This window comes from Trichosurus vulpecula, chromosome 3 (assembly GCF_011100635.1).
Source record: "Trichosurus vulpecula isolate mTriVul1 chromosome 3, mTriVul1.pri, whole genome shotgun sequence".
Lineage (NCBI taxonomy): Eukaryota > Metazoa > Chordata > Mammalia > Diprotodontia > Phalangeridae > Trichosurus > Trichosurus vulpecula.
In genome coordinates, this window is record NC_050575.1 from 301,949,634 (window position 1) to 301,977,023 (window position 27,390).

The 27,390-nt window shown below is 37.3% G+C and overlaps 1 protein-coding gene across 3 annotated transcripts in view; it reads left to right on the forward strand.

Annotated features, from left to right (window-relative positions):
- The window catches only part of KAT6A (lysine acetyltransferase 6A), a 147,615-nt gene that overhangs the window by 114,303 nt on the left and 5,922 nt on the right, over positions 1 to 27,390 (forward strand). For 2 of the 3 annotated variants that reach the window (XM_036748772.1, XM_036748773.1), the window contains 6 exons: positions 4,307 to 4,468; positions 5,462 to 5,555; positions 6,596 to 6,827; positions 21,079 to 21,286; positions 22,396 to 22,995; positions 24,888 to 25,194. In XM_036748772.1, the coding sequence (XP_036604667.1) occupies positions 4,307 to 4,468; positions 5,462 to 5,555; positions 6,596 to 6,827; positions 21,079 to 21,286; positions 22,396 to 22,995; positions 24,888 to 25,194 (1,603 nt within the window). Of the gene's footprint in view, positions 1 to 4,306; positions 4,469 to 5,461; positions 5,556 to 6,595; positions 6,828 to 21,078; positions 21,293 to 22,395; positions 22,996 to 24,887; positions 25,195 to 27,390 lie in introns of all 3 variants that reach the window. The other variant, XM_036748771.1, reaches the window with a different exon arrangement.

Here is a 27,390-nt window from a genome sequence, read left to right on the forward strand (position 1 = left end):
CCTTTTATTCATTTTAATTTATACTTTTATATTTATCACATGCAACACTGTTCGTTCTCCATACCTTCCCCTTAAGTCCCAAATATACACTCCCCCTCTCTCACTCTCAGAAGATGACATCAGCACTTACTTTACTGAGAATATTGACACCATCGTACTTGAATTGATTTCTCGTTTATTCATCCTAACTACTCAGTACCCTAATTTATCCTTTCTTTCTCTTTGGTCTCAGAGGAAGTAATGATTCTCCTTCTTGCTAAAGTTGCAGCCTAAATACCCTGTCTTGATCTCTTCTATGACCTTGCTCCCATCAAACAATCTCTCTCCTCTTCTCCCTCCTTCCCCTCCTCTCCCTCCCTCTCCCCCTTCTTCTCTTCCCCTTCTTCTCTTTTCTTCCACTTCCTCTTCTCCCCTTCCCTGTTTTCTTCACCTCCCCCCTCTCCCTCCTCCTCCTTCCTTTTCCCTTACCCCTCACTCTCCCACCTGTATCTCTACTCCCTACTTCTTCCCTCAGCTTACATATATGCCTAGTCTAGTTTAACCTGTAGAGAAAAGGACTAGACCTGTGATTTTGTTAGTATTGGGAACTCCTGGATGAGGAAATTCTACTGATAAAGGTCAACACCTCTTCAATTTTTAGTCATAGAGAGTTGCTTAGAACACTAAAACTGAGAGTTTTAAATGACTTTCCCAGGGTCATGTAGCAGGTATACGTCAGAGGCAGGACTTGCCGCAAGATTTTTTTGGCTTTGAAATTGACTCCACATTATTTTATCCTGCTGCTTAATTTAAACTATTTGTCCTTAAAAAAACCTCTTCCCTTGATCCTGCTACACCCTCAAACTGTCATTCTTTATTATTTTTAATCATCATATTTTTAGGAAGAATAAGCTGCATATACCACCTTTATGTCCTTGCTACCACCTCACTTATCAGCTCCTTGTGATCTGGCTTCCACCCCTAGTACTATATTAAAATGTCTTTATTAAGGCTCCTAATGACCTTTTCTCTCCTGATCTACCTCTCTGCATCATTTAACACTGTTCCACCATCTCTTCTCTTGGCTTTTGAAGTACTGTCCTCTCTTAGTTCCCTTAACTCTCTGACCATTACTCCTCTGGCTCTCTGCTGGCTCACTGTACTTCCATTCCTTAAACATGGGTATTTCCCAGAAGTCTATCCTTGATACTTTCCTCTTTCTATATTTTCTTTTTCAGTGATCTTACTTGTTCTCATGCTTTCAGCAATCATTTCTCTGCAGACTACTCTTAAAGTTGTATCTCTACTCCTAACCTTTTCCCAGATCTTCTGTTTTATATCTTCAACTGCTTACTGTACATCTATCTCTACTTGGATGTTTTGCTGAGACCTCATACTAATCAAATTTGGAATTGAATCATCATTTCCTTATGCCACACCCCATTCCTCTAAAAAAATAAACAAAAGAGAACTTACTCCTTTCTCTAACTTTGCCTGACCATCATGTTAGTCATTTAGGCACGTAATCTTGCAGTCTTTGAATCTTTTATCTTTGTAATCTCAATATCCAATTATTTGCTAAATCCTACTTATATAATATCTCAGATCTTTCCCTGGAATGAGCTCCACTGCAACGCCTTTATTCAGGCCCTTAATTTCTTTTCACCTGGACTGTTGTAATGGCTTCTTAAATGCTTACGTTATCTCTGATACTTTCTCTTCCATCTAATCTACCCTTTACACTGTTTGCCTGAGTACTCTTGCTAGTATACTTACAATATATTACTCTTCTACCTCAAAAACTTCAGTGGCTCCCTGTTGGGTACTACAATTAAAATATGACTAGATGACTAAAGTCATTAAAATCTGAGTAAAATATTAACACGTGATCCTGGCATTTAGGCCCCCTGTAATCAGACTTTTTTTTTAACCTTTCTAGTCTTATGTTATTCTTCATTGTAATTAGCATTTCTATAGCACTTTAAGGTTTACAAAGCACTTTACAGATATTATTTCATTTTGTCATCACAACAACTGTGGTAGGTAGATGCTATTATTGTCCCCATTTTACTGATGAGGAAACTAAGGCAGGGATAAGTTAAATGAATTTCTTGACAACTCTGACCTCCTCCCCCCACCCCCGCCCCCACTGCAAACCATCCCGCTGCTCTATTCACAAAAGTCATCTCTCCCTCAGATTTTTCATATCACACTGTCTGAGCCACTCCTTTGCATTCATCTCCCTCTCCCTTTTGTCATAGTTATTTGCTTACCTGTCCTCCTCCTACCCCTTCCCATTAAATTATAAACTCCTTAAGCTGAGCATTAGCTTAGTACCTAATATTTTTGGAAGGTTAAATATGATGAAACAATACATGAAACAATACGTAAAATTTAGAATCAGTCCTTGAAATTAGAAACATATATAAAGCGTTGTCACAAATGTCAATCCTAGGACTTTTTATAATATAACACTGGTAGACTTGCATGGCTAGAAAATAGATTTAAAACCAGGTCTTTCCATTTACAAATCTGTTTTTATTTATTGACTATCAAAGGCAGTTTGCAATCATTCTCAATACCAGACTTATTTTTAACCCCTTTGTTTCAAAAGCTGGTGAAAACTCAAAGTGTACTATCACTGTAGGATCTTAGGGTCTAGCTTTCAGAACCAAGATATCAAACTTGTTGAAGGGCTTGGGAAAAACTATGAGTTAATGTGTCATTTTATTGTATCTAAACTTTTGGTGTGATTTTCCACAAAGTATTACCTTTACTATTTGTATTAACCCCATGGTAACCAGGCCCTTATAAATCTTAGATCCACTCTTTACTAAATATCAAAATAGTACTAAACTCTAAAAACTCACCAACATCTCAGTATCAGTTATTTACATTGTTCCCTTTTTATTAAGGTTGCTGCTGAGTGAGGCAGTATGGCATAGTACTTTGGGTGCTGGCTTTGAGTTGGGAACATCTTGGTTCAATTCTTACCTCTAATACTGAATGTGGGAGCATGGGCAAATCACTTAACTTCTCAATATCCCCAGGCAACTCTCTTAAGATTATTAGTTACAGATAAGTTGATCTGCTTTGGAGGGAGTACACATAAACCAACTCCCACCCTCACCTCCCATTCTCTCCCCCCCACGCCCCCAGTGCTACCCAGGACAATGTATTTTGACTGCTAAACAGATAAGGATTTATGAGTTCTGTCAATAGATAGGATTTCTCTAACAGATATAACCATGTTAGCAAAGTTTGTATTAGTATGCATGTTGACTAGGAAATAGGAATAGTTTTCTTTTATAAGGAAGTTGCTATTGCTAAAACATAATTCTACAAATATATTTTTATCAGGCTTAAGCCAGTCAGTCCATTTTTGCTGGAAAACGAATAGAAATTTGAATTTACTTGTAAAAATTACCCTGTTGATCAGTTTTCAAAAGTAATTGTTTCTTACCTTTCCAAGAATAGGCAGAAATGTTAAATAAATGAATGAGATTGCACACAATAAGTTCACTAGAAGAAACATGGAGATCTCTCTTTTGAAGGGGGAAAAATGTTTGTATCATAACTTTAGCTTTCAAATTTTGCCACCCCATCCTTTTCTCCTTTAAATGATTTCATAGCTCACTTAATTGTGCATTGTCTCGGTAAATGTAAACACTGTCTTTTGGAGAGTAACTATCAGTATGTCTGATGTGTATATCCCAAGGCATTGAGAGAGATCAAACTTTAATAGCTTTTAGGAAAAAGGGAATATCAGAACTAACAAGTTACTCTCTGCTTCTACTCTTAGTCAGCCTAGTTCCAAGAGAGATCTTCCTTGCCTGATCACTCTCTAGGGTGCTTAGTACAACAGCAGGGACCTTAGCATTCCTCCTTTTAAAGTTGTAACAGTGTTGCTGGAACCATCAGCAGTAGAGGACATTTTAGTATCCCTGGCCATTAGGATGCATCATTCTATAAGTATAATTTGTTTTATACAATAAGTGTGAAAAAGTATATGAATTAAATTTTTGTCAGTATTTTTAATGCATTAAGGAAGATTGTTGTTCAGTTAATCCTTCAGAGAATACTTTTGTGAAGCAAAGTTTGCTTTGTCAAGTTCAAATTTTTGTATTTTGGGTAGTTTTAATGCAGTATAAGACCTGTAATGCAGCCATTTGAAGGGGATCACTCCAGGGTCTAAGTGATATCTTCACTGTTATCGTCTCTCATAGTAGTTAGGCTATAAGATACTTAGAGTTAACTCTGTGGCTTTCCTAGAAAAAGCATCTCTGGTACCATGTTAACTTGATTTGCCTTGGCTTTTTTTTTTTAGGTTGATGGGAATGTCAGTACAATTTACTGTCAAAACTTGTGCCTGTTGGCAAAGCTATTTCTTGACCACAAGACACTGTATTATGATGTGGAACCATTTCTTTTCTATGTATTGACACAGAATGATGTCAAGGGCTGCCATCTTGTTGGCTATTTCTCTAAGGTAAGCACTTCAGAATGAAAGTATCATGGACTTGTATTGAAAGTATTATGGATGAATGAAAATATATGGATTCACATGGGAGACATGGAGGTAGTTTCTTTCAGTCTTTTCTAGTAGATAATCAGGCGTATAGGGCTCTCTGGATACCATCTGGGTTTCAGGCCCTAGATTTCATGTAGAAAGAATTCAGAAACTGAGGGCATGAAGCTGCTTAGTAACACTGAACAGAATGTATTCTCTTAGGGACCTGAACTACAGTTACCACTCAAGGGGAAAGGTTTTTAAATGACTTTTTATTCCCTTGGTGGTGGTGGATAGAACTTCTTGTGAAGTAAACACAATCATTACCTACTGTGTTCTATTTGTCTTGCTTGAAGCAGACCTGATTGAAAATCCTGATGTGTAAAACAGATTGTTTAAGGTGTTATGATCAGTTTTACAGTAGAATTAACCATAAGATTCTCTTAAATAGTAAAGATTCTTAATACAAGCATTACTTAAAATATAATTTTATTATTTGCAGCCTTTTAGGTACACATAAAGTTGGGTTTGTCTGCCTCTTCTTTTAGGTTATACAGCATTAGAGTGAGTAGTATTAGAATAAAAATCTCAGACCTGTGAACGATATATACTTAGCCTCTCATTTCCAGAATGGCATATAGTCTTTTAGCATTTGTGTCTCTATGAAATTTGTGTCTCTGTGAAATACCTGCACTGGACTTTGCCAGTGACATGTTTTCTGAGTTGCAAAAAGTGTTAGGTGTTGCTGTTTTATTTCTTTTTATTCTCCTAGGATTATTACTTTGTGGGTAATGGCAATGATTTAACATTGTCTTGTTTTTTTCTCAGTGGGGTATTTTCTCTTGATTTTCTTTGTTATTCCCAGAAGGCTATAGCTTTTACTGTTAGCCTTTGTTTCTTGATAATTAGACCTGCTGCTCAATATAACTAGCCTGTTGTTTTTAAACTTGGTTCCTATTTTTTTTCCGCTAGGAAAAGCACTGCCAGCAGAAGTATAATGTTTCCTGTATAATGATTCTTCCTCAGTACCAGCGCAAGGGCTATGGCAGGTTCCTCATAGACTTCAGTAAGGAGCATATTAACATGTCCTTCTTGTCTTTGTGGGGGCAAGGGAGGGGCGCATCCCATGACACACAAAACTATATTGGTCATCAGTGCCTTTTGACATATTCATGTGTGGAACTTTACTGCTCTGATTATACTGAATCCCTTGCACACAACCACTAATCTTTTTCTTTTTAGTTAGAAATTAAGTATTTTAAAATAATCATGTTATGCCAGTTCTTTGTATCTCCTGTAAAAATGCCTTGGATGAGGAATTGTAGATATAGTTCATATTGAGCTTAATTTCATACAGTTCTCCTTTCTAACAAATAACTAAAACTGTGTCATATGAGTAATGAAATTAGTGCCAGTAACAGAAGTATAGGACTCAGCTGCTGATTTATATTACCCATAGTGCCCTGGAAAATGTATGTATGACTGTTGTTATTGTTGTTAAAATTCTCTGCCACATGGTGAAAATATATACTACACCTTAACCATCTTTGAAGTTTTAAAATTTGCTTCTCTTGTACTTTCTCTTGTAGTATCTTTTCTTGGCCAGCATTGATATAAGATGGTAGGTCATTAGGTGTTTCACTTTATCTATGTGTAAAGTGGAGATGGCGTTTAACATCTCTTCAGTTCATAGGGACAGTGTAACCTTGATGAAGAGACTGCAAAATACCGAAATCATTTTCTTCTTTCATAATTTAAAACAAGCAACTGTTGCCATCTAGTGGTTCTAACGTATATTTTGCCCAACAAAATAGGCAGCTAATGGCTTGTTCAGAGTCGTCTTAGTATTTGAAAGCTGGATGGAACCTTGACAATCCTTTGGTTCTAGTATGACTTCAGAAACATAACAAAAACCTTGTTAATATAGCCTTTTAATAAGATGTCCTGTATTTTAAACAATACTTAAAATCTCAACAGCTATTTTACATTAAAAAATGACCCATTTTTAAGGTAGTTAGACATGGTGCCTGGTGATTAATATAGGTGCAGTAACTGGTGAACTAGCCTTTTAAAACTCTGGTAAATTTGACTTTTGTTTTTTCTCAGGTTATTTGTTGTCAAAACGTGAAGGCCAAGCAGGATCTCCAGAGAAACCATTATCTGATCTAGGGCGTCTTTCCTATATGGCTTATTGGAAAAGTGTAATATTGGAGTGCCTTTATCACCAAAATGACAAGCAAATCAGCATTAAAAAACTAAGCAAATTGACTGGAATCTGCCCTCAAGACATTACTTCCACACTCCATCACCTCCGAATGCTGGACTTCCGTAGTGACCAGTGAGTATACTATTTCCTAGAGTGAGGGATATGGCCAGTGCTCCTACCAGATTCTTTTTTGGTCCTCCACTCAACCACTGCACCAAAACTTTGCTCTTGGAGGGCACTAGTAGCCTCTTTGCCAGAAACTAGTGGCTTTTCTCAACCACTGTTCTTCTTGACTTTTGAGGCATGAAACCCTTTCCGGGGCTTCTGGACTCTAGGTTATCTTTTTTTGCTCTTTGTAGTGTAATTAAGTCTGGATGAGTTAGGACCAAGAGTTGAATCTTGTCTCTGCCATTTGTTAATTATGTGACTTTGGATAATTTGCTTTCCTTCTCTGACCCTTAGTACCTTCATCAGCAGAGTGGGTAAGGGGAGGCAGTAACCTATAGAGTCCCTTCTAGTTCTACATCTAGGATCATATACTTCTTTGACCTTTCTAAAGTGCTAGGTCTTTGCTTTTCCCTAAGGTATAATCCCTGCTTGTTTTGTTCCTTTCTCTTTACACTCTGTCTCTCAGATAACAGAACCATTTCCAACACTTCAGGTATTATTACCTGTATATGAATGATTCTGTGAATCCATTATCTCTAATTTTATGTAACCACTTCTTCCAAATTCATATTGACATTTCCACTCATGTGTTGCTATCACTTTAGATTCAAGATTTCCAGAATTCAATACTACAACCTCCTACTGCACCTTCCCTCTGCCACTGCCCTCCCCCTGACCCTGGCAAACTGGTTCTTCTCCTGCTACCCTATTTCTGTCATTTGAACCAATATTTTCCACATTCAAGGATGACATTCAGTGCGATCCTTGAATCTTCCTTTCTTGAAAATTCCTTATATTTCATTAGTTACCAAGTTCTGTCTTTTCTTCCATTTAAATGTTTCATTCTTTCCTCCTAGCATGATCTTAGTATGATTTCCCAATACTTCTCTCTTAGATTATTATAGTAGACTGACCTGGTCGTCTTTTTTCCTCCAGTCACTTTGCCTTTTCTTCTGTCCTTCACCCTGACACCAGATTAGTCATCTAAAATATTGTTTCATGGTATCACTCACTTGCTCAAAAACCTTCAGTAATTTCCCACTGCCTGTAGCATGGGTCAGCAAACTACAGCTGATGGCAACTTGTTTATATGTATCTCTGAGCTAAGAATGGTTTTTACATTTTTAAATACAATAAAACTTTATTTCAAAATGTAAAAGTGCATGGACTTAATAAAAAATAGGCTGCAGGGATTTGGGCTGCTGATGGTAGTTTGCCAACTCCTTGCCTATAGGGTAAAGTTCAGACATCCCAGTTTGGCATTTACAGTCCTACAGTTCTGGCCCCAGCCTGGCCTGTCCAACCTTATTTTCCACTAATCCTCAGTATAAGCTCTTTTCTCCAAATAGGCCAGTTTCTCCACTCTTGCGCAAAACACCACCCTTATTTTATCCTCCCAACTTTTGTTCATGTTGTTTCATATTGTTTGGAAGGCCATTCACTATTCTCTCTACCTCTATCAATGTTAACCACTTTTTGGGCCCAGCTCAAGTTTCATTTCCTTGATAAAATCTTCCTTTGCTATTCTAGTTTACTTTGCTCTCTCTAACCTATGTTACTGTCTCTACTTCTGATTTTGGCATTTAATTCATATATTGCTATATTTTACATAAGTATTATATATTTCTTGATGGCAAAAATTGTGTCTAATTCTTTATAACCCCTATAGCACCTTGCACCTAGTTGGGGCTCAGTTAGTTACTTGATGAATTGATTACATTCAAATAATACTTATTCATATTGGCTCCAATAAGCCAATTATTTCCTATTAAATAAGCTAGTTATTTCCTATTAAATATATAACGTGAGAACCTTTTTCTGCTACTGAGTATTAATACTCTGGGTTTTTTTAAGCAATGAAAATGATTAATTTTATTAAATCTCAACCCATAATGCACCTCTTTTTAATATCCTGTGACAAAATGAGAACTACATGTAGTATACTTTTACTGTGTACAGAACTACAATGGCTGCCTCAAGTAAAAATCTTTGTGCTTTGTGATTGTTTGAGTTGTGAGCTGGACTAGTTGCTTCCCTTCCCACCCCCACCCTCCACCCTTTTTCTTATTTTTTCCTTTAAAATCATATTTTATTTTTGTTTTTTTGTCAGCAAAAATCTACCTTCTCACCCTTCTCCTTCCCCTTCCCCATTCCCCTCAAAGAGAACAAAGGAAAAACAAAGCCCCTATTACAAACATATATAGTCAAGTAAAACACATTCCTTCATTGACCATGTTAAAAAATGTGTTCTCACTCTTGAGTCCTTTATCACTCTGTTGGAATGTGGTTAGCATGTTTTATCAGTATCCTCTGGAATTGTGGTTGGTCATTACAGTAATTGGTTACTGAGTTTTTAAAAGTTACTTGTCTTTATGATATTGTTGTTATTGTATTAATTGTTCTTATTTTTTTCACTTTTCTCTTCATTAATTCATACAAGGCTTTCAAGTTTCTCTGAAACTATCCCTTTCATTATTTCTTACAGCATAATAGTATTCTATCACATTTCTGTACCATTACTTTAGTCTTTCCCTACCTTAGATTCCCATTCTTTGCCACCTTAAAAAGAGTTATAAGTATTTTTGCACATCTTTAGAATTTGTTTTCCTCTCTTAATGTATTTTCCTAATTTATTGCTACTTTTATCCCCTTTTCTTTCCGTTTCCCTGTTGAGTCAAATATATTTTTGTACCTAACTCTTGTGTGTGTATTCTCTTCCTTCCTCTGATAAGTTCAGGTAAGAGCGAATTTTAAGTGTCAACTGCTCCTCTCTTTCTTCTTATTTATTTAGATGCCTGCTTGCTCATCCTGAATATGTGAGATAATTTTCCGTAATTTTCCTTCCCCCCGCCCATGTACTCCTCTTTCCATTCTTCTCTTAAGATCCTCAATACATAAAAGTACCTCTCACAAGTCTTGTCTAATGAGACTCTCTCTGTGACTCCAGATGATGATAGGGTTCAGAAAGGGGATGCATGTCATCTCCCCATATTTGAATGTAAACAGTTTATCTTATTTCATCCCTCATGACTGTTGATTTGTGTTCACCTTTTTAATGTTTCTCTTAACTCCTTTGTTTAAACTTCAACATTTCTACAGAACCTCTGATCTTTTCATCAAGAATACCTGGAAGTGTCATCTATTTCTTAAAATTTTTTTCACCTCTAGAATTTTTCCTGTTTTAGTGGGTAAGTTATTCTTGGCTGTAAGCCTGTATCCATTTGCCTCCTAGAATATTGTGTGCCAAGTTCTCTGCTCCTTTATAGTGGGAGCTACTAAATCGTGGCTTCTCAGTATTTAAATTCTGTCTTTCTGACTGCTTGTAGTATTTTTTCTTTGACCTGGAAGCTCTGGATTTTGAATTTCTAGGAGGTTTCTGAGAGTTTTCATTTTGGGGTTTCTTTTAAGAGGTGACCAGTATATTCTTTCTATTTCCACTTTACCCTTTGGTTCTAAGAGGTCTGGGCAGTTTCCTTTTAAGATTTCTAAAGTCATGGTGTTCAGATAGTCCATTGATTCTTTTCTTTAATTTTTTTGGATAAATTTTATTACTTATTTTAAACTGTAATAGCAAGCACCCTAACATACCCGGGATGGCCTGCTAGCACAGGTTCTTTTATCTGCTTCTAAAGGAAAAATAGCTTTTAAAGGGGTCAGCAATCTTACTTTAATCAAACATATATATCATTTACTTAATTCAGGGGAAAGGTCAGCACCCTGAATGTAAGGACAAGCAGAGAAAATACAAACAGAGAAAACAGCACAAATCAACAGACAGGGCTTCTAACTGAGAAAAGCAATACATATATAGTTGCCACACAGAGATACACCAACATCTGGATTTTCAAGGTGGGGGAGTGTGGCGGGAACTCTCCTTAATGGCCAAATCACAGGAACATTCTTCCAATGAGTAAGTCCCCAAAGCAAAACCTCACCTCAGAGTTCATATACCCTTCTCAGAGCCAGAGAGTATCACAACCCTCCTGACTCAGTGCCTAATTAGAAATTAGCAAAAGGTGTGAGCCTTCCTATAAGCAAGCTTCCCCCTAAGGCAAGTCCCACCCCTAATGGGCTCCATGTGAAGCCTATTAATGGGCGGGGAAGATCTTCAAATCCCATTAACATTACATAAACTTAAATACAAAATGAGAAAAGAAAAACAAATTGTAGACAGCTGAACATAAGAGATGATTCAATATAAAATGATAAAATTTCCATTTCAAGAAAACCTATGTAACAAATACTACACATCGTTTTCAAAGCTGTCCAGCTTTTCTTTGCTTCCTTGTGGGTTTTCTTTTGTTCTCTGTATATACTTTTTTTTTTTTTTTTGCTTTTTGGCAGGGCAATTGGGGTTAACTGACTTGCCCAAGGTCACACAGCTAGTACATGTGTCAAGTGTCTGAGGCCGGATTTGAACTCAGGTCCTCCTGACTGCAGGGCCAGTGCTCTACTCACTGTGCCACCTAGCTGCCCCTCTGTATATACTTTTTACTCTTTTTTTCCACTCCTTCCCAGTCACCCTCTCTCTATCCCCGCCCTAAAGAAGACTACAATTAAGCATGTATATGTATATGTATGTCTGTGTATATATGCATGTGTATATACACATACATATTTATAGATATTTATAAACATACACATATATACACACAGTCATGTACGTATATGTAAGACTGTACTATGCTTATTTCCACCTGTCCTTTGTTTCTCTGAAGGTGGATAGCATCTTCCTTCATAAATCCAGGTCTTCCCATGTTTTTCTAAATCAACTAGCTCATCATTTCCTACACCACAGCAATATTCAAAGCCCATCACAACCTATCTGAGAGATTGTCTAGGAAAGTTTTTTCTAGTTTTCTTCATTCCTTCTATTTTTGACTGTATAAGTTTTATTTATACAATAAAATTTTAATTTAAAATAATCAGAATTATCCATTTTATGCTTCAACAATGCCTCTTACTTTATAATAGAGTTTAAGGTCTGATATTGCTGAATCTGCTTCCATTGCATTTTTTCCCCTGGTTTCTTTGACATCCCCAACCTTTTGTTCTTCCATATGAATTTTGTTATTATTTTTTCGAACTCAGTAAGATAATTTTTCAGTAATTTAATTGAGATGCCATTGAATTAATAGATTAGTTAGGTAAAATTGTTATTTTTTATTATGTTGGCTTTACCAACCTATGAACAATATTTATTACTTCAGTTATATTTGGATCTGATTTTATTTGTATAAAAAGTGTTTTATGTTTATGTTTATATAGTTCCTTTGTCTGTTTTGGCAGGTATACTCTCAGGTATTTTATATTGTCTAGTTATTTTAAATGGTCTAAAACAATATTAAATAATATTGCTGACACATAATGTAGTTTCTCTGTTTTTCTTTTGATTAAATCTATTTTAGATTTAACTTTGAGATCACTGCCCTTGCTTTTACATGATTCTGCTCCTAACCTTTATGTTATCTTTGTGTCTCTCTCATTTTTATAGTATTTCCTGAAAGCAATATACTGTTGAATTCAAATTTTTAATCTGCTTTCAGTTTTTATTTTATGGGTAAATTCATCCCATTCACATTCTAAGCTATAATTACTTGTTGTGTATTTTCCTCCTTTCTATTTTTCCTCGCTATCCTTTTCACCCTGTTCCTATCCTTCCTCACTCCTCTGCTTTATTTCTGCCCACTGCCGTGCCCTTCTATTCTTTAGCCAACCCACCCCTCCAAGAGTCCCTCTCTTATCCTCTCCCCCCTGCCTTATCCCTTTGCTTCCTTATTTGTTTCTGTATTTAGAAGACTTTTATACCTTTGTACACAAATATATGTTGTTCCTTTTTTAACCCATTCTCAATATGAGTAAGTTTCCATCACTACCTGCCTTCCCCTACTAGCTTCTTCCTTATGAGTTTTTCCTTTTATGCCTCATTTGTATGAGATAATTACTCTTTTTAAATCTCTCCCTACAGTTTTATTTTTTTAGAATAGCTTCTTCATACACAGCTCATACCCAAATAATGATGACAGTCATAAGAGTACTGATAATATTTTCACATATAAGTAATAAACAATTTGACCACATTGAGTCCCTTATAATTGATTGGTCTTAATGTTTAACTTATATTTCTTCTGGATGTCATATGAGGAATTTTCCCTTAGATTCTGTTGGTTTTGTTACAAACACCTGAAATTCTTTCAGTTCCTTAAATATTCATTTTTTTCCATTCAGGATTATAGTTAACTTTGCTGGGAAGTTGCCCTTGGTTATAATCCCACCTCTTTTGCTTTACAAAATATAGTATTTTAAGATGCATGTTCCTTCATTGTAATAGCTGCTAGGTCTTGTGTAATCCTTATTGTAGCTCCATGATATTGAAATTGTATTTTTTTTTCTTGTTGGTTCCAATGGTTTCTACTTAACCTGGGAGCTTTGAGACTTGGCTATGATATTCTGTAAGTTTTCCTCCTGGAATCTCTTTCAGGTGATGATCGATAGATTTTTTCTATTTCTTCTTTACCTTCTTGTTCTAGAACTTCAAGGTAATTTTCCTTGATAATTTTTTGTAATATTGTATCAAGATTCTTTTTTTTAATCATAATTTTCAGATGGTCTGACTATTTTTATGTTATTTCTCCTTGATCTGTTCTCCAGATCAGTTGTTTTTCTGATGAGATGTTTAACATTCTCTTCTGTTTTTTCATTCTTTTGATTTTTTTTTTATTATTTCTTGGTGTCTTAAAATGTCACTAGCTTCCTTTTGTCCAATTCTAGTTTTCAAGGAATTATTTTCTTCCTTATGTTTTTGATTCTCTGTTTTAAGTTGGTTGTTTTTCTTTTCATAATTTTCTTGATTTTCTTGGATTGCTTTTTTTTTTTTCCTAATTTTTCCTCAAACTCTTTTATTTGATTTTTAAAGTCCTTTTTAAGTTCCTCCAAGAACTCTCTTTGTGCTTGGGACCTTTTGATATTTCTCATTGAAAAAGGAGTGGCTTTTTTTGCTCTGTTATCTTCCTCTGAATATGAACCCAGATCTTCTCTACCTAGTAGCTATCTTTTCTTAGGGTCTTTCTTCTTTGCTTACTCACTTTTACTTTTTGTTTTATTTTGTTTTTAGCAGCTATTAGTGTAATCAAGTTATAGTACCGAGGTATGGGGAATGATATCCCAAGTCTCAAGTCCTTCTTACTGTTATTTTCTAAGTTCTGTGCTGGGGCTCAATCTTTTGGGCTCTCCTCTCCACTCCTAAGCCATGGCTGGGGCCCCTAGCCACACTCCTGCTCTGTGTCTGCCCTGGCACTGACACCAGGGACTCTGCTGTCCTGCAAGTGCCCACAGCCAGCAACTACAGCTGCTGCAATCACCAGGTGTGTGCTAGCTCCTTCTCCCCCATATTCGCAGCCTGGGACAAAGCTGGTCAGCACAGCTCTGCTTGGCCTCCAGTCCCTCAACAGTAGAAGGTCCTTCAGTCTTTTCCTACTTGGTTGCCAGATCCCCACACTGTCGGTGAGATGACAGTTTCTAAGGCTGCCTCCCAACCCAGCTGCCCCTAGGGCATGCATACATGCATGTATATTTGTAGATATACATGCATATGTATATATGTATGTGTATATGTATTTATATGATATATATTATATATTATACTTATGTTTGTTGATTCTGCAGTCAGCCTGGAGGTATTTGTACTTTACTCAGACTGAACCTTCATTCCTGGAGGTCTGTTTTTTCCTGGGATCTTCTCAAGTTGTCTTAGGAGAACAACTGCTTAACCCTAACTTTTGTTTATTTCTGCTGTTCTACATTCCCTCTGAGGCAATGTTCTGTCTTTTTTTGTGGAGGATATTGGGAGAGCTAAAAGCTTACTTTGCTTTAGTATTTCTTGTTTGTTTTTTTAAGAGTCATTGGCTTCTTCTGTTTGGTTTATTCTCATTTTCAGGGAGTTTGTTGCCTGGACAGGATTTTGTACCTCTTGTGCCAAGCTGTTTAATTCCCTTTGCAGTTCTTTCTTCCGTAGCTCTCATTTCTTTTCCAGTTTTTTCCTCAAGTGCTCTCATTTAATTTGTAAAATAATTTAAATCTTTGTTTCAGTTTTTCTAGGAATTCTGGTTGAACTTGTTCTCAAGCTGTTTTTTTTTTTTTCTGAGGCTTTGCTTATAGGTGTTTTAGAGTCATTCTTTCCTTCCGTGTTTGTGTCTTGAACATCTCTGTCCCCATAATAGCTCTTTATAGTAGGATTCTTTTTGTTTGTTTGCTCATTCTTCCAGCCTGCTACCTAACTTTGTACTTGATTTTAGTGCTGGGTTCTGCACACTTCTGGAGGAAAGATCTGAGCTGATTCTGTTGATGCTTTCTTGGCATAAAGAGTGTTGGAATACCAGGATCTCAGAGATGGGCTGGAAACCTACAAGCTTTCAGTGTTCATTCCCAGAAAGATCTGATCCCCAAATTTGATTGCTGCCCCTCTGTTCTGAACTTCCCACGTTTCTGACCTGGGTTTAGAGCTGGGTACCAAGTCTGTGGGCTTATGAGTTTCAGTAGATTGCTGCTGACAGAGAAGCTCTTCACTGTCATGTGACAGAACTGCAGGCTTTAAACTGGACAAGGTGGTGGAACTGAGATCTAGCTCTGCTTCTGCTTCTCTGTCCACCCTTGATCTATAACCTGGAAACTAGATAATGGGTACCAAACTGCCTGTTGACACCTTTTGCTGTATTCTGTACACAATGCCCCAGTATGGATCTGGGACCTCCTTTTGCTTCAGTGAACATCGTCTCACTGTGTGCTGAAGTACTCTCTGCCTACCCTGGGGCTTGTGGTCAGTCTTTGACTTTTCATTGTCTCCTTATGCTCTTCATTTCCTACCCAGCTGTACATTATTGGACTTCTCCATTATATCCCCGGGAACCTCATCATCCTGCAAGATCACATCAAGATTTCATCAGTGTCCTCTTACTTGTACCTCTCTGATTGGAAGATGAAGAATAGAACTTTTAGGAAGGGTGCTCAGGCTAGCCATCTCTTCATTTTCCATGCAGCTGCATACTTTTGGACTTCTCCATCAAATTCCTACTCCCATCCCCACACTCCTTGTCAGCTTCCTTTTATGTATTGTTTTCTCCCCATGAGATTGTAAGGGTAGGGACTGTCTTTCTTTTTTATATTTCTGCCCTCAATGCTTAGCACAGTGCCTGGAACACAATAGACACTTAATACATGTTTATTAACTGACTGTGTTGACTGGGCTAAAAAAATGACTCACTAGGACTTTTTCTGTATCTTTCTATCAGGATTTGATCTAGTTCATTTTCTAGTTCTGGGTGTGTGTGTGTGTGTTTAGGGGTGGGGCAGCCATGCCACACTTCTTCCTTTTATCCAGCCATCTTTTATTAATGCCTTGTTAATGATTACATCTCTTTTTGTGCCCTTGAATCAATGTAGTTTTTTGTCACAAATACATAAAACCATAATTTTTTTTAAAAAGTATTTATTTTTAGTTTTCAACATTCACTTCCATAAGATTTTGAGTTCCAAATTTTCTCACCATCTCTCCCCTCCCACCACCCCAAGATGGCATGTGGTTTGATATAAGTTCTACATATACATTCATATTGAGCCTAATTTCACATTAGTCATGTTGTAAAGAAGAATTAGAACCAATGGGAGAAACTACGAGAAAGAAGAAACAAAAAAAGGGAGAGCGCAAATAACATGCTCCAACCTGCATTGAGACTCCGTAGTTCTTTTTCTGTATATGGACAGCATTTGCTAAGGAGGGATAAGTCTGTCAAAGTTAGTTGTTACACATTGTGGCTGCTACTGTGTGTAATGTTCTCCTGCTTCTGCTCACTTCACTCAGTATCAGTTCATTCAACTGATTTTCTTTCCAGAAAAACCATAATTTTGTTTCATGAAGCTATTAGATGCTTCTTGTTTTTCTTCTTTCAGACCCTGTGTTATTCCATAACACATCAGTATTTCAAATGTTCTGTTATTTCTTCAGTAGGGGTATCCCTTCTTCAATCTGCCAATCTACAGGTATTTATTGTCAGCCATTTGGCAGGGACCATACTAGGTGCTGAAGAATAGAAAGATTAAAATAATCCCTGTTCAAAAGGTGTTTATTTCCTAATAGGGAAGACAGGGACAAAACACACACACACACACACACACACACACACACACACACACACACACACACACACGGCAGGGGGTGGGGGGGGAGAGGGGGAGAGAGAGAGACAGAGAGAGAGACAGAGAGAGAGAGAGAGAGGGAGAGAGAGAGAGGACAAATGAATACAAAGAAGTTAAATAGAAGGTATTTTGGTAGGGACAGTGCTAGCAGTTGGAGGCATCAGGAAAGGCTTCATGTACAAGATAGTACTTTAGCTGAGTCTTAAAGGAAACTAGGAGTTCTAAGAGGTGGAGATGGAAAGGAGAAGCGTTCTAGTTACTTGAACCCATTATGTAGTATAATGGATGAGGAATAGAATAGGCTATTTGGCTTGATTGCAGAGTGAGGGAGTAGACTCAATATCCAATGAATCTGGAAAGAAAGGTTAGGGACAGGTTGTGAAGAGCTTTAAAAGTGAACCAGAGGAGTATATATTATGTGGTAGAACAGTAGTTCTCAAACTTTTTGATCTCATGGCCCCCTTATAATCTTAAAATTTTTTTCTTCAATTTTATTCATTCATTCATTCATTCATTCATTTGTTTATGTCTTAAAAATTAATGAGGACCTTTTTATACTCTTAAAAATGAGTGAGGATTCCAAAGAGCTTTTGTTTATGTGGGTTATATTTATTGGTATTTGCTGCATTAGAAATTAAAACTGATAAAATTTTAAAATATTAATCCATTGAAGAAGAGTGATAAACCCATTACATGTTAACACAAATATTTTTATGAAAAACATTTTCCAAAACAAAAAAAATTAGTGAGAAGGGCTTTGTTTTACACATTTTTCTAAGTTTCTTTGATGTCTGGCTTAATAGATAGCTGGATTCTCATATCTGCTTCTACATTCAGTCTGTTGTGATATGCTGTTTCGCTTGAAGTATATGAAGAAAATTTTGCCTCAGACATATATGTAGTTGGAAAAGGAAGGAGATGCTAATAGGCTGTATCAGTAAGGCAATAATAACAATGTAGATGATAATTGTCAAAATGCCTATGGGGTTCTGTATTGCAAAGTATGTGAGACTCTCCACATAGAAGGTAGAAGAAGTAAACCAGAGGACCAGATCCCACAAGCCATTTACTCAATCTGTCAGAGCAGTAAAGCATTCAATACACAGCATCACAACATGGAGCCTCACCATCCCCAAACCTCTCCGAGCCCCTGCTGGGGTCTTCCCAAAAACAAACTCATAGTACAGCTAAGGCAGCCTGTTCAGTTCTAACCATCACCAGGGCGGCCGTTAGCAGCCATAACGGCTCTCTCTCTCCATTTCCGGTCAGGAAGCTCCTCCCGCCACATGTGACTTAGGCTTTCTGTGGCGGAAGCAGGTCACATGGCCTATTAATGGGTGGGAAAGATCTTCAAATCTAAATTGCTACTACATAGGCAGGTAGTGTTTTAATACTTTTATGAACATAATTTTGACTTCATGGATCCCCTGAAAGAGTGGGGTGCTCAACCACACTTAGAGAACCTAGAGGTGATAGAGAGCCACGGGATTTGAGAAGGAGACCGACATAGTAAGATCTTTATTTAAGGAAGTTCATTTGGTAGCAGTGCTTATGATAGACTGGAGGCAGGGAGACCAACTAGAAAGCTTTTGCCATTACCTTGCTGAGGAGTGATAAGGTAGTTATGTGAGTAGAGAAAAGGGGTTGGATTTGGGAGATGTTTGGGAGTTATAAATGGCGAGATTTGGCATTTATATATGTATTCTGTACACAGAATACTGTACTGTATATATGAGGTGAGGGAGGATGAGTACAAACTTGGGAGGCCAGCAGGGTGGGTGGTGCCTTTAACAGAAATAAGAAAGATTGAAAGAGGGAAATAACAATAATAACATTTATAACACAATAGAAGGTTTGCAGAGCACTTCACATACATTATCTAATTCACCAAGATAATTAATTTTTGGACACATCGAGCCTGAATTGTCTCTAGGACATCCAGTGGGAAATGTCCATAGGCTGGTGATGGCAGGACTGACTCTTGGGTGAGAGACTAGGGCTGGATGTATAGATGTGGGAATCATCCACATAAAGAAGTCCAGAACCTTGGGGGATTCCCAGTTAGGGGTTTTAATATGACTGGAGAGCCAGCAAAGAAGACTGAGAAAGAGGAGACCAGGAGAAAATAGTGTCACAAAATCCCATAGGGTAGAGAGAACCTAGGAGGAGAAGGTGGTTAAAATTGTCAAATAGGAATAGTTAGCACTTATATAACACTTTAAGGTTTGCAAATTACATTTTAACATTTTAATTTTTTCCTCTCTTCCACCCTGAGCAGGAGATGCTGTTATTATCCCCATTTTTAAGTTGAGAAAACTGAAGCAGACAAAGGGCAAATGACTTGTCCCAGATCACTTAGCTAGTAAGTGTCTGAAGCTGGATTTGAACTCAGGTCTTCCTAACTGCAGGCCTGATATTCTATCCACTGTGCCACCTAGCTGCCTCTGATTATAGTAGATAGGCTACGAAGGATGAGAACTGAAGAAGACTATAAGATTTGGTGATTAAGACATTATTGCTAACTTTGGAGAGAGAAGTTTCATTTGAATGATGAGGTGGAAAGCTAGATTGAAGAGAGTAGAGTAAGAGAAAGAAGAAAAAGTGGAAGCAAAGAGTAGAGATAGGTTTTAAGAGTTGGCTGAGAAAGGGGAAAGCTATAGGATTTAGCTTAAGGGGATGGCAAAATCTAGTGAAGGTCTGTTAAGCATGAGGGAGAGACTTGGGTATCCTTGAAAGCTCACATCAAATGGTCTCTTAATTGGACAAGGAGGGGGAGAGGAGATATAGGAGACTTGAGAAGGTTTGGAATAGTTTCTGTTTGAAGTGAGATAGGGAATCAATTAAGGAGGAAGAAAAGGAATGTCATGCTGAATTGAGCATCCAGCTGAAATCGGGAAACATGAATTTATAATGTACCCAGTTCACATGATTGTAAGACTTCCTTCAGCTTTGTTCAGCATTCCGTGAGTAGTAATGGGGAAGTGGACAGTAGAAGTAACCTAGGGCTGAACAAGATTTGACAAGAGATCCCGGTTTGACAAGAGCTGAGTTGCAATTAGTGTACCTTAAAATCTCTTATTATTTTGCTGATTTTGTTCTTTATTCCTTTTGAATTTAGACTGACTTTTATACGTGAAGTGAGTCCTAGCAACCTGTGCATCACTGAAGTAGCAGTAGTCAATTTAGCACAATATTCAGCCAGTTATAAGGAACTTTATTAAGCCCTGTTATGATCTTATAACATTCCTTCATACCTCTGTTATACCAGTTAATAGTTTTCTGTCTTGTATTATAGCTATTTATGTACTTATCTTCCCTACTTGATTATAAGCTTCTTGAGGACAGAGACTGTCTTATTTTGTCTTAGTTGAATTGTTACAATAAAAACAGATTAGTATGATAATCTCTATGATGAGTCAGCTGGTAACATTGATTGAGTGTCTGCTTTATGAAAGATGCTGCTTTAAGCATTCCTGAAGATGAAGAGAAGTATAAGATGTGGTTTGTACCTCAAAGAGCTTACATTCCTTGGAAATTTGGGGAGAACATGTGAGAAGTTAGCTAGCACTACAGGTGGAGATAACATCAATCACAAGGCCACGTGAGATTAATACTGAATGTGTTACAAACGTTAAATGTTATAGGAGCTGAGCATGGAGCCATCACTGCACTTGGGGTATTCTGAAAAGTACCTGCAGGAGTACTGGAAGCCAGGTCTTGAAGGATGAGTAGGTTGTGGATAGGTAGAGTAGGGAAGGCGAGAGAGTGTGAACAGACTTGTAAGGCTTGTTCAGAGGACGGTGATGAACCTTCATGTGCTTGTATTTGAGGATACAGTGCACCTCAGGTGCATTTCTTGGACTTCTCATTTGACTGGCTGCTCCTTTCTTTGTAAAGTAGCATATGTGGAACATCCATCATCATCATCACCTACATTTCTTTGTGGTCAGGTTATTTGTAGCTTTGTATTCATTGTATGTAGTCCACACATCATTGACTACTGTAGACTTTTTTCTGATTACAGATTTGTGATTATCCGCCGGGAAAAACTCATCCAGGATCATATGGCAAAACTTCAAGTGAATTTGAGGCCTGTAGATGTAGATCCTGAATGTTTGCGTTGGACTCCTGTCATTGTCTCCAATTCTGTAGTCTCAGAGGAAGAGGAAGAGGATGCAGAGGAAGGAGAAAATGAAGAGCAGCAATGCCAGGAAAAGGAACTGGATTCCAGTGTAAGGGTATAAGTAAAGGTTCTCCTCTCCCCTCCGTCCCCCTCCCCTCCCCTCAAGGTCAAAAGCCTCTTTGGAAGCATTATGTTACATTGGAAGGCATACTGTGTTTGGAGTCAGAGAACCTGGGTTCAGATCTTATCTCTGTCACAGTTTGCTGCTGTAAAATGGAAGGGAGGGAGACTAGATGGCCTCTATAGCCTCTTTCAGCTCCTAATCTGGGATCCTGTGATTCATATGTTTAAAGTTGTCATCAGTGTTTGTGATATATGATAAGAAATTTCATAATTTATCCCGGCAATATCTGCCCAGCAAAACTGATTTACATATTCAGTGATTTAATAGCAGAACATTTAGAAAGATTGTTTTGATGCAGTGGAAAAAAGAACACTGAATTTGACATCACAAAACCTGACTTCAAATCTAGCTCTGCCTCTTACTAACAGTGATTTTGGGCACATTACTTTGTCTCTCTGGGCCTCAGTTTCTTTATCTTTAAAAAGGGGGGGTTGAAAAGAGGGTGATTTTTAAGGTTTCCAGCTTTAAGTATGTGATCTTACAATCCGTATTTTGTAATTCTTGGCTTCTGTGAACAAAATCATCATAATATGTTTCTTCTGGAGATTTTATTTTGAAATTATAGGTGGTTGCCTAATTTCTGAGCAATGCTGGCTTCTTTAGTAATTAAGGAAAACATTATGAATCTGAAAATCAGGCATAATGAACTTGGATAAATTTTCCTTGGGGGATAACTGTAGACTAAACTGATGAAAGTGTGTGTGTGTGTGTGTGTGCATCCATAGGCAGATCATAAAATTGTATAAGTATTTTCCTATCAAAAAGCTATATTTCATTCATATTAAATATTATATTAGGCACCACCCAGGAAACTTTTTCAGTTCTGTGTGATTATAGATGTGTTTTTAGTTACTTAGATTCTGGATAGCACATTCAATATCTAAGTATTTTAAAAAGCTAGTTGTCATTTTTGGTTCCATTTTCTTTTTTCTTAACAGCTTAGTTTTTCTTTCTGCCTAAAATGTTTGAGGAGTTGGGTACAACCAGTAAGATACTGAAAAAACTAACTAAGATTTTTATTTTTTTGGAATCAGATGGCAAAGTCGGTGTCTTGGGAGAAAAAAGAAGATTCATATTCAGTAGAGAATGAAAAGAAACCAGATATTATTGCACCAGCTAATTCTTCACGACTGAACAAGGAAGTTCTTCCCCTGGATAGTCTTCCAGCAAATAGTCAACCATCTCGGAGAGGCCGATGGGGACGAAAGAACAAAAAAGTCCGGGAGCCTTTTAGTGAGAAAGATTCTAAACTGCCCTTGGAAGAAACACCATCAGCTGCTCGGGGGAGATATGGTGAATGTGAGGAAAAATCTGAAGCCTCCCAGGAACAGTTCACTGAGAGTGAAGAGCATTCAGCAGCTTTAGAGGGGAGGTTTGGCAAAGATGAAAAGCCAGAAGTCCCCAAAAGGCGACTAAGTGAAAGTGTGGAGATATGGCGAGGACCACTGAAGAAAAGCCCAGAGCCCCTCAAATGCAGATTACCAGAGGGGAGTGATAGACTGCCTCACCGGTATAATGATGGAGACAGAGCCATTTTGAGGAGCTTTAGTGAGAGTAGTGAAGAGGAAGAAGAACCTGAGAGTCCTCGGTCAAATTCACCACCTGTGCTTACTAAGCCCACATTAAAACGAAAGGTATAGTGCATTATATTTCCTGTCTTCTAACTGTAGCTTAAAATGTGGGTTTACCTCTTCCTGTAATATTTCAGGAGCTAAAGCATAACATTTGTTGCTTTTGTCTTTAAAATTGTATGTATTTGTGTAACGTAGCCACTGACTGGTCTTCCAGATACAGATTTGATATGTATGTCACTCTGTGATGGATAAAAAGATATTTCTACCTGAACTTCAGGAATTGCCTGAAAAAGTTACATGCTTATTTAGAAGCAGTTAAGTGAAAGACTTTGGTTTGAAATTTAAAACTATGGTTTGCAGGAAATTTGAAACATTTTCATCGCTTAGTCTTCAAGGATGGTGTAGAGCTGTTTATGATGAGCAGAACCAGGTGTTCAATTAGGAGGAAAATGAGTAGGGCTTTTCTCCAGGGCCCCCAAAGGATAGTGTGGCTCTGCTATTGTTCCTGTGTGCCCCCTTCTCCCCACCAGTTCCTTTTGTTTTTCCTCTTCCCTCAAAAGTTTTGGTTCAGGCTTATTTAATAGATTCTTTTCTGAACAATGATGTATGGCAAATGCTTTTTTAGTAGATACTTCTCTGAACAATAGTAACTCTGGCAAAGGTTAAGGGCAGGCATTAAGCTATGCAATTATGTATTTTAGGGAGTGTTGTGATAGAAATGCCACCTAGATCCGGATGCCAGTAAGCCAGTGTCTTCACCTCTAGGGCTGTGTAAATTTCCAGGCACCTTTGTAGGTAGGTGTCTGGTTCAGGATTAGGATACCAGATTCAGTCCTGGGCCCATTCCATTTCATCACCATGAGACAAAATTAATATCTTCAGTAGTGTAAGTTTTCACAATATTTGAAAATTATGTTTTTTAGGAGGACTAAAATGGAAATTAAAGGAATGAAGTTCTGACTGGCTCTGTGATTAACTACATGATCACAAACAAATTTCTTAGTTTTCATGTCTTATTTTTATACTTTCTATAACTTGAAAGGAATAATCTACTTTGTTTCTTTCCCACAGAGGCTCATTAAAAGGCATTATTAATAAGATAATGTGTAATGCATTTTGAGGGTCTTAATGAAATAACACTAAATAAATTAAAATACCAGTAATCTCTTGTCACTGTACTATCTGATTCATTCTATAGCTAATGCCTTTGGTGACACACATAAAATTGCTTTTATTTCTGAATGGCTTCATTATCACTAAATGTACAAACTTCAGTTTAGTGTTTCTTTATACTATGTTGCCTTTTTTCTAGTATAGCTTCCTCTTTACAAAATCTCTGGAAGATTTATACTGAGGTTCTATTAACCTTTCTTTTTTTCCTGTTAACCTTCTTAAGTTCTATAAGGCAAAATTTTTTTGTCCTCATGTGACTCTTGAGACATGGAGAAGTTGTGCATTGCCTCTGGGGGAGAGGGGAAATTATTTCAGTACTGAAGGTCTCTTTCTATCTCCCAGACTATTTCTTCCCTTCCTCAAATAGGCTGAAACAAAAGTAAATGAATCCTATCTGATCTTTATGAGGATCACATAAGATAACATGTAAAACACTTTACAAATCTTAAATTTCAATATAAATGCTGTTATTATTTTTAGGCATGCTAGTTTAATCTGTTTAGTGGCCCCTTCACCTCTGCAACCAGTAATATGATATATATAGCATCTAAGTTAGGAAGAATTTATACATTTTAGAAACATCTAGTGGTGGACGATAGTTCTTCTCTTCTCCGCCCCTCCCCCCCCCATATTTCTGAATACTATGAAATTGGAGGGGGGAAACACACATCTGCCACAAATAGAAATGGGAATACTCTGTTTATTAAATTGTCTCACTTCTGATTCTGGTGGTTTAGTTTTATTGAGGGTATTAAGAAAATTCTTTATTTTAAAAATAGAAACCAATTCTGCACCGGAGAAGAAGAGTCCGAAAGCGAAAACACCATAACAGCAGTGTGGTCACAGAAACCATCTCTGAGACCACAGAAGTATTAGATGAACCTTTTGAAGATTCTGACTCTGAGAGGCCAATGCCAAGATTAGAACCTACATTTGAAATTGATGAAGAGGAGGAAGAAGAGGATGAAAGTGAACTGTTTTCCAGAGGATACTTTCATTGTTTGCCCTCGCAGGAGGTCCTTAGGCATCGACCTTCTTCTAAGAGGAAGTCTAAAGATGAAGAGGAAGAATCAGATGATGCTGATGGTATGTGTCGGAGAACTTTTTAGTTGTTTATTATTATAATTTAGAATACATAACCATCCTTAAAGAATTTTCAAAAAGGAGCCCCACAAATCCCATATTTGTTATTATAAATTCTCTTACTAAGTTTATAAAAGTAAGACTTTGGAGACCCTCTGATATTTCTCTTTGGCAATCCTTGAAAATATGTTTATCTTCAGTTTCTCACGTTTCTCTGCCTCTTTGAAGTGCTTTATTCCCCTTCCTATGAGGTATTTCACCCACTAACCCATTCTTTTCTTCTTGATTTCTTTTTTTATTGATAGTTGGATTGTGAGCTGTTAGCAGGAAGGTATTTTAAATGACATTGTATACTGTGGAAGGCTTTCCGTCAAGTAAAGCAGGTAGTCTAGAACCTGGTCTAAATCCTATCCATAAGAATTCCTTATTGAACAAAAATCTCCTATTTTATCTAAGTGAACAAAGTTTTCTGAGAATGAAATTATTTCAGTTGTTAGTCTCACTAAACTGAACAGACTTCTTTAGTCTTTTGGCTTGGATTGGAATTATTTCTGCAAAATGACAGTTCACTTCTTGGAATCAGGCCAAGTATGTCTTCTGCTAGGCATTTTAAAGAATTTTAACTGTCCAAATTTCAGTGAAAGTCTTTAGCTTTCAATTAGTCAATTCATTCAAGCTGTAGTCCTCTTTTAAAGCAAATTAGATTTTAGCTCTAGCAAATAAGAATTAGCAGTCCATATATTCTTTCTAGCAAACAGCACATACATAGGGCTTTGCACAACGTAGACATTGAGTAAGTATTTTGAGAATGAATTAACATAAATGATGCTTCAGACGTATGAATTGTTTGGTTTACTTCAGCTTTGTGGATTAGAACAAAACTGTTACAAATGTAAAGCATTAATTTTTTTTTTTGCTCCCCTCCCCTTTTTATTTTTGAGATTATATGGATAGCTTTAAGCAATAAAAATTTTTCAGGTTAGCCAGGGTTGGCCCTGGGAAAAATAAGAGGCTGTAAATTTGCTTTGTATTTTTTTTTTTTGCGGGGGGGAGGGCAAGGCAATTGGGGTTAAGTGACTTGCCAAGGTCACACATCTAGTAAGTGTGTCAAGTGTCTGAGGCTGGATTTGAACTCAGGTCTGCCTGACTCCAGGGCCGATGCTCTACTCACTGTGCTATCTAGGTGCCCCTTGCTTTATATTCTTAAGATTGATTTTATTTGGTATTTACATCCTTTAAAAGATGATAGTCAAAAAGGGATGGGGATGGATAGATCTGGAATTTCAATGGCTTGGTAAATTCATGGTGGAAAAACTCTTTACCAGAGCAGTTTGGTACCTTCTCTGATGTTTATATCTAGTATTAGAGAGTTATCTGAAAAGTTAAGGGTTTTTCCCAGAGTCCCACAGCCAGCATATGTCAGAGGTGGGACTCGATAGTCTTCTTGGCTTCAAGATCAGCTCTCTATCCATTATGGCACACTGCCTCTCACAGTAGTCAGATGTTAGTCAAATCATAGATTACCTGGTAATCTCTTCCTGCCAATTGTTTAACTTTTCCCCCTTCACTTTGGAAGTCTTCTTGGACTAAGTTCCCTTTCAGTACATCCATCTCTTAATATTTAGAGTCTAAATATTTAGTGTCTAAGTTTTAGGCACTTTCTTATCTCTTAAAATACAGATATTCTCTTTACACATTTTTGTTTTTCCAGATAGCTAAGTCACACAGTGGATAGTATGCTGGGCCCTGGAGTCAGGAAGACTTAACTTCCTGAGTTCAAATTTGGCCTAAGGTATTTACTAGCGGTATGATTCTGGGCAAGTCACTTAATAACCTGTTTGCCTCAGTTTCCTCATCTGTAAAATGGGCCAGAGAAGGAAATGGCAAACCACTCCAGTATTTCTGCCAAAAAAAAATGCCAAATGGAGTCACAGAGAGTCAGACATGACTGAAAAATGATTTAACAACAACAATAGTTTTAACCTATTTTTCATTGTATGATTCCTTTTATTCATTAAACACGTATTCCTCTATTTAGCAGGCAGAAGGCACACACACATACATACATATACTTCAGGGTATGGGTACCTTTCCAGTTCTGTTTCAGCAAAAGTTTATACCAAGAACTCCCTGGAAAGTGTGTAAAGTCAAGAAACTATCTGAGGTAATAAGGATGGTGGCTCTAAAGAAATCCATACA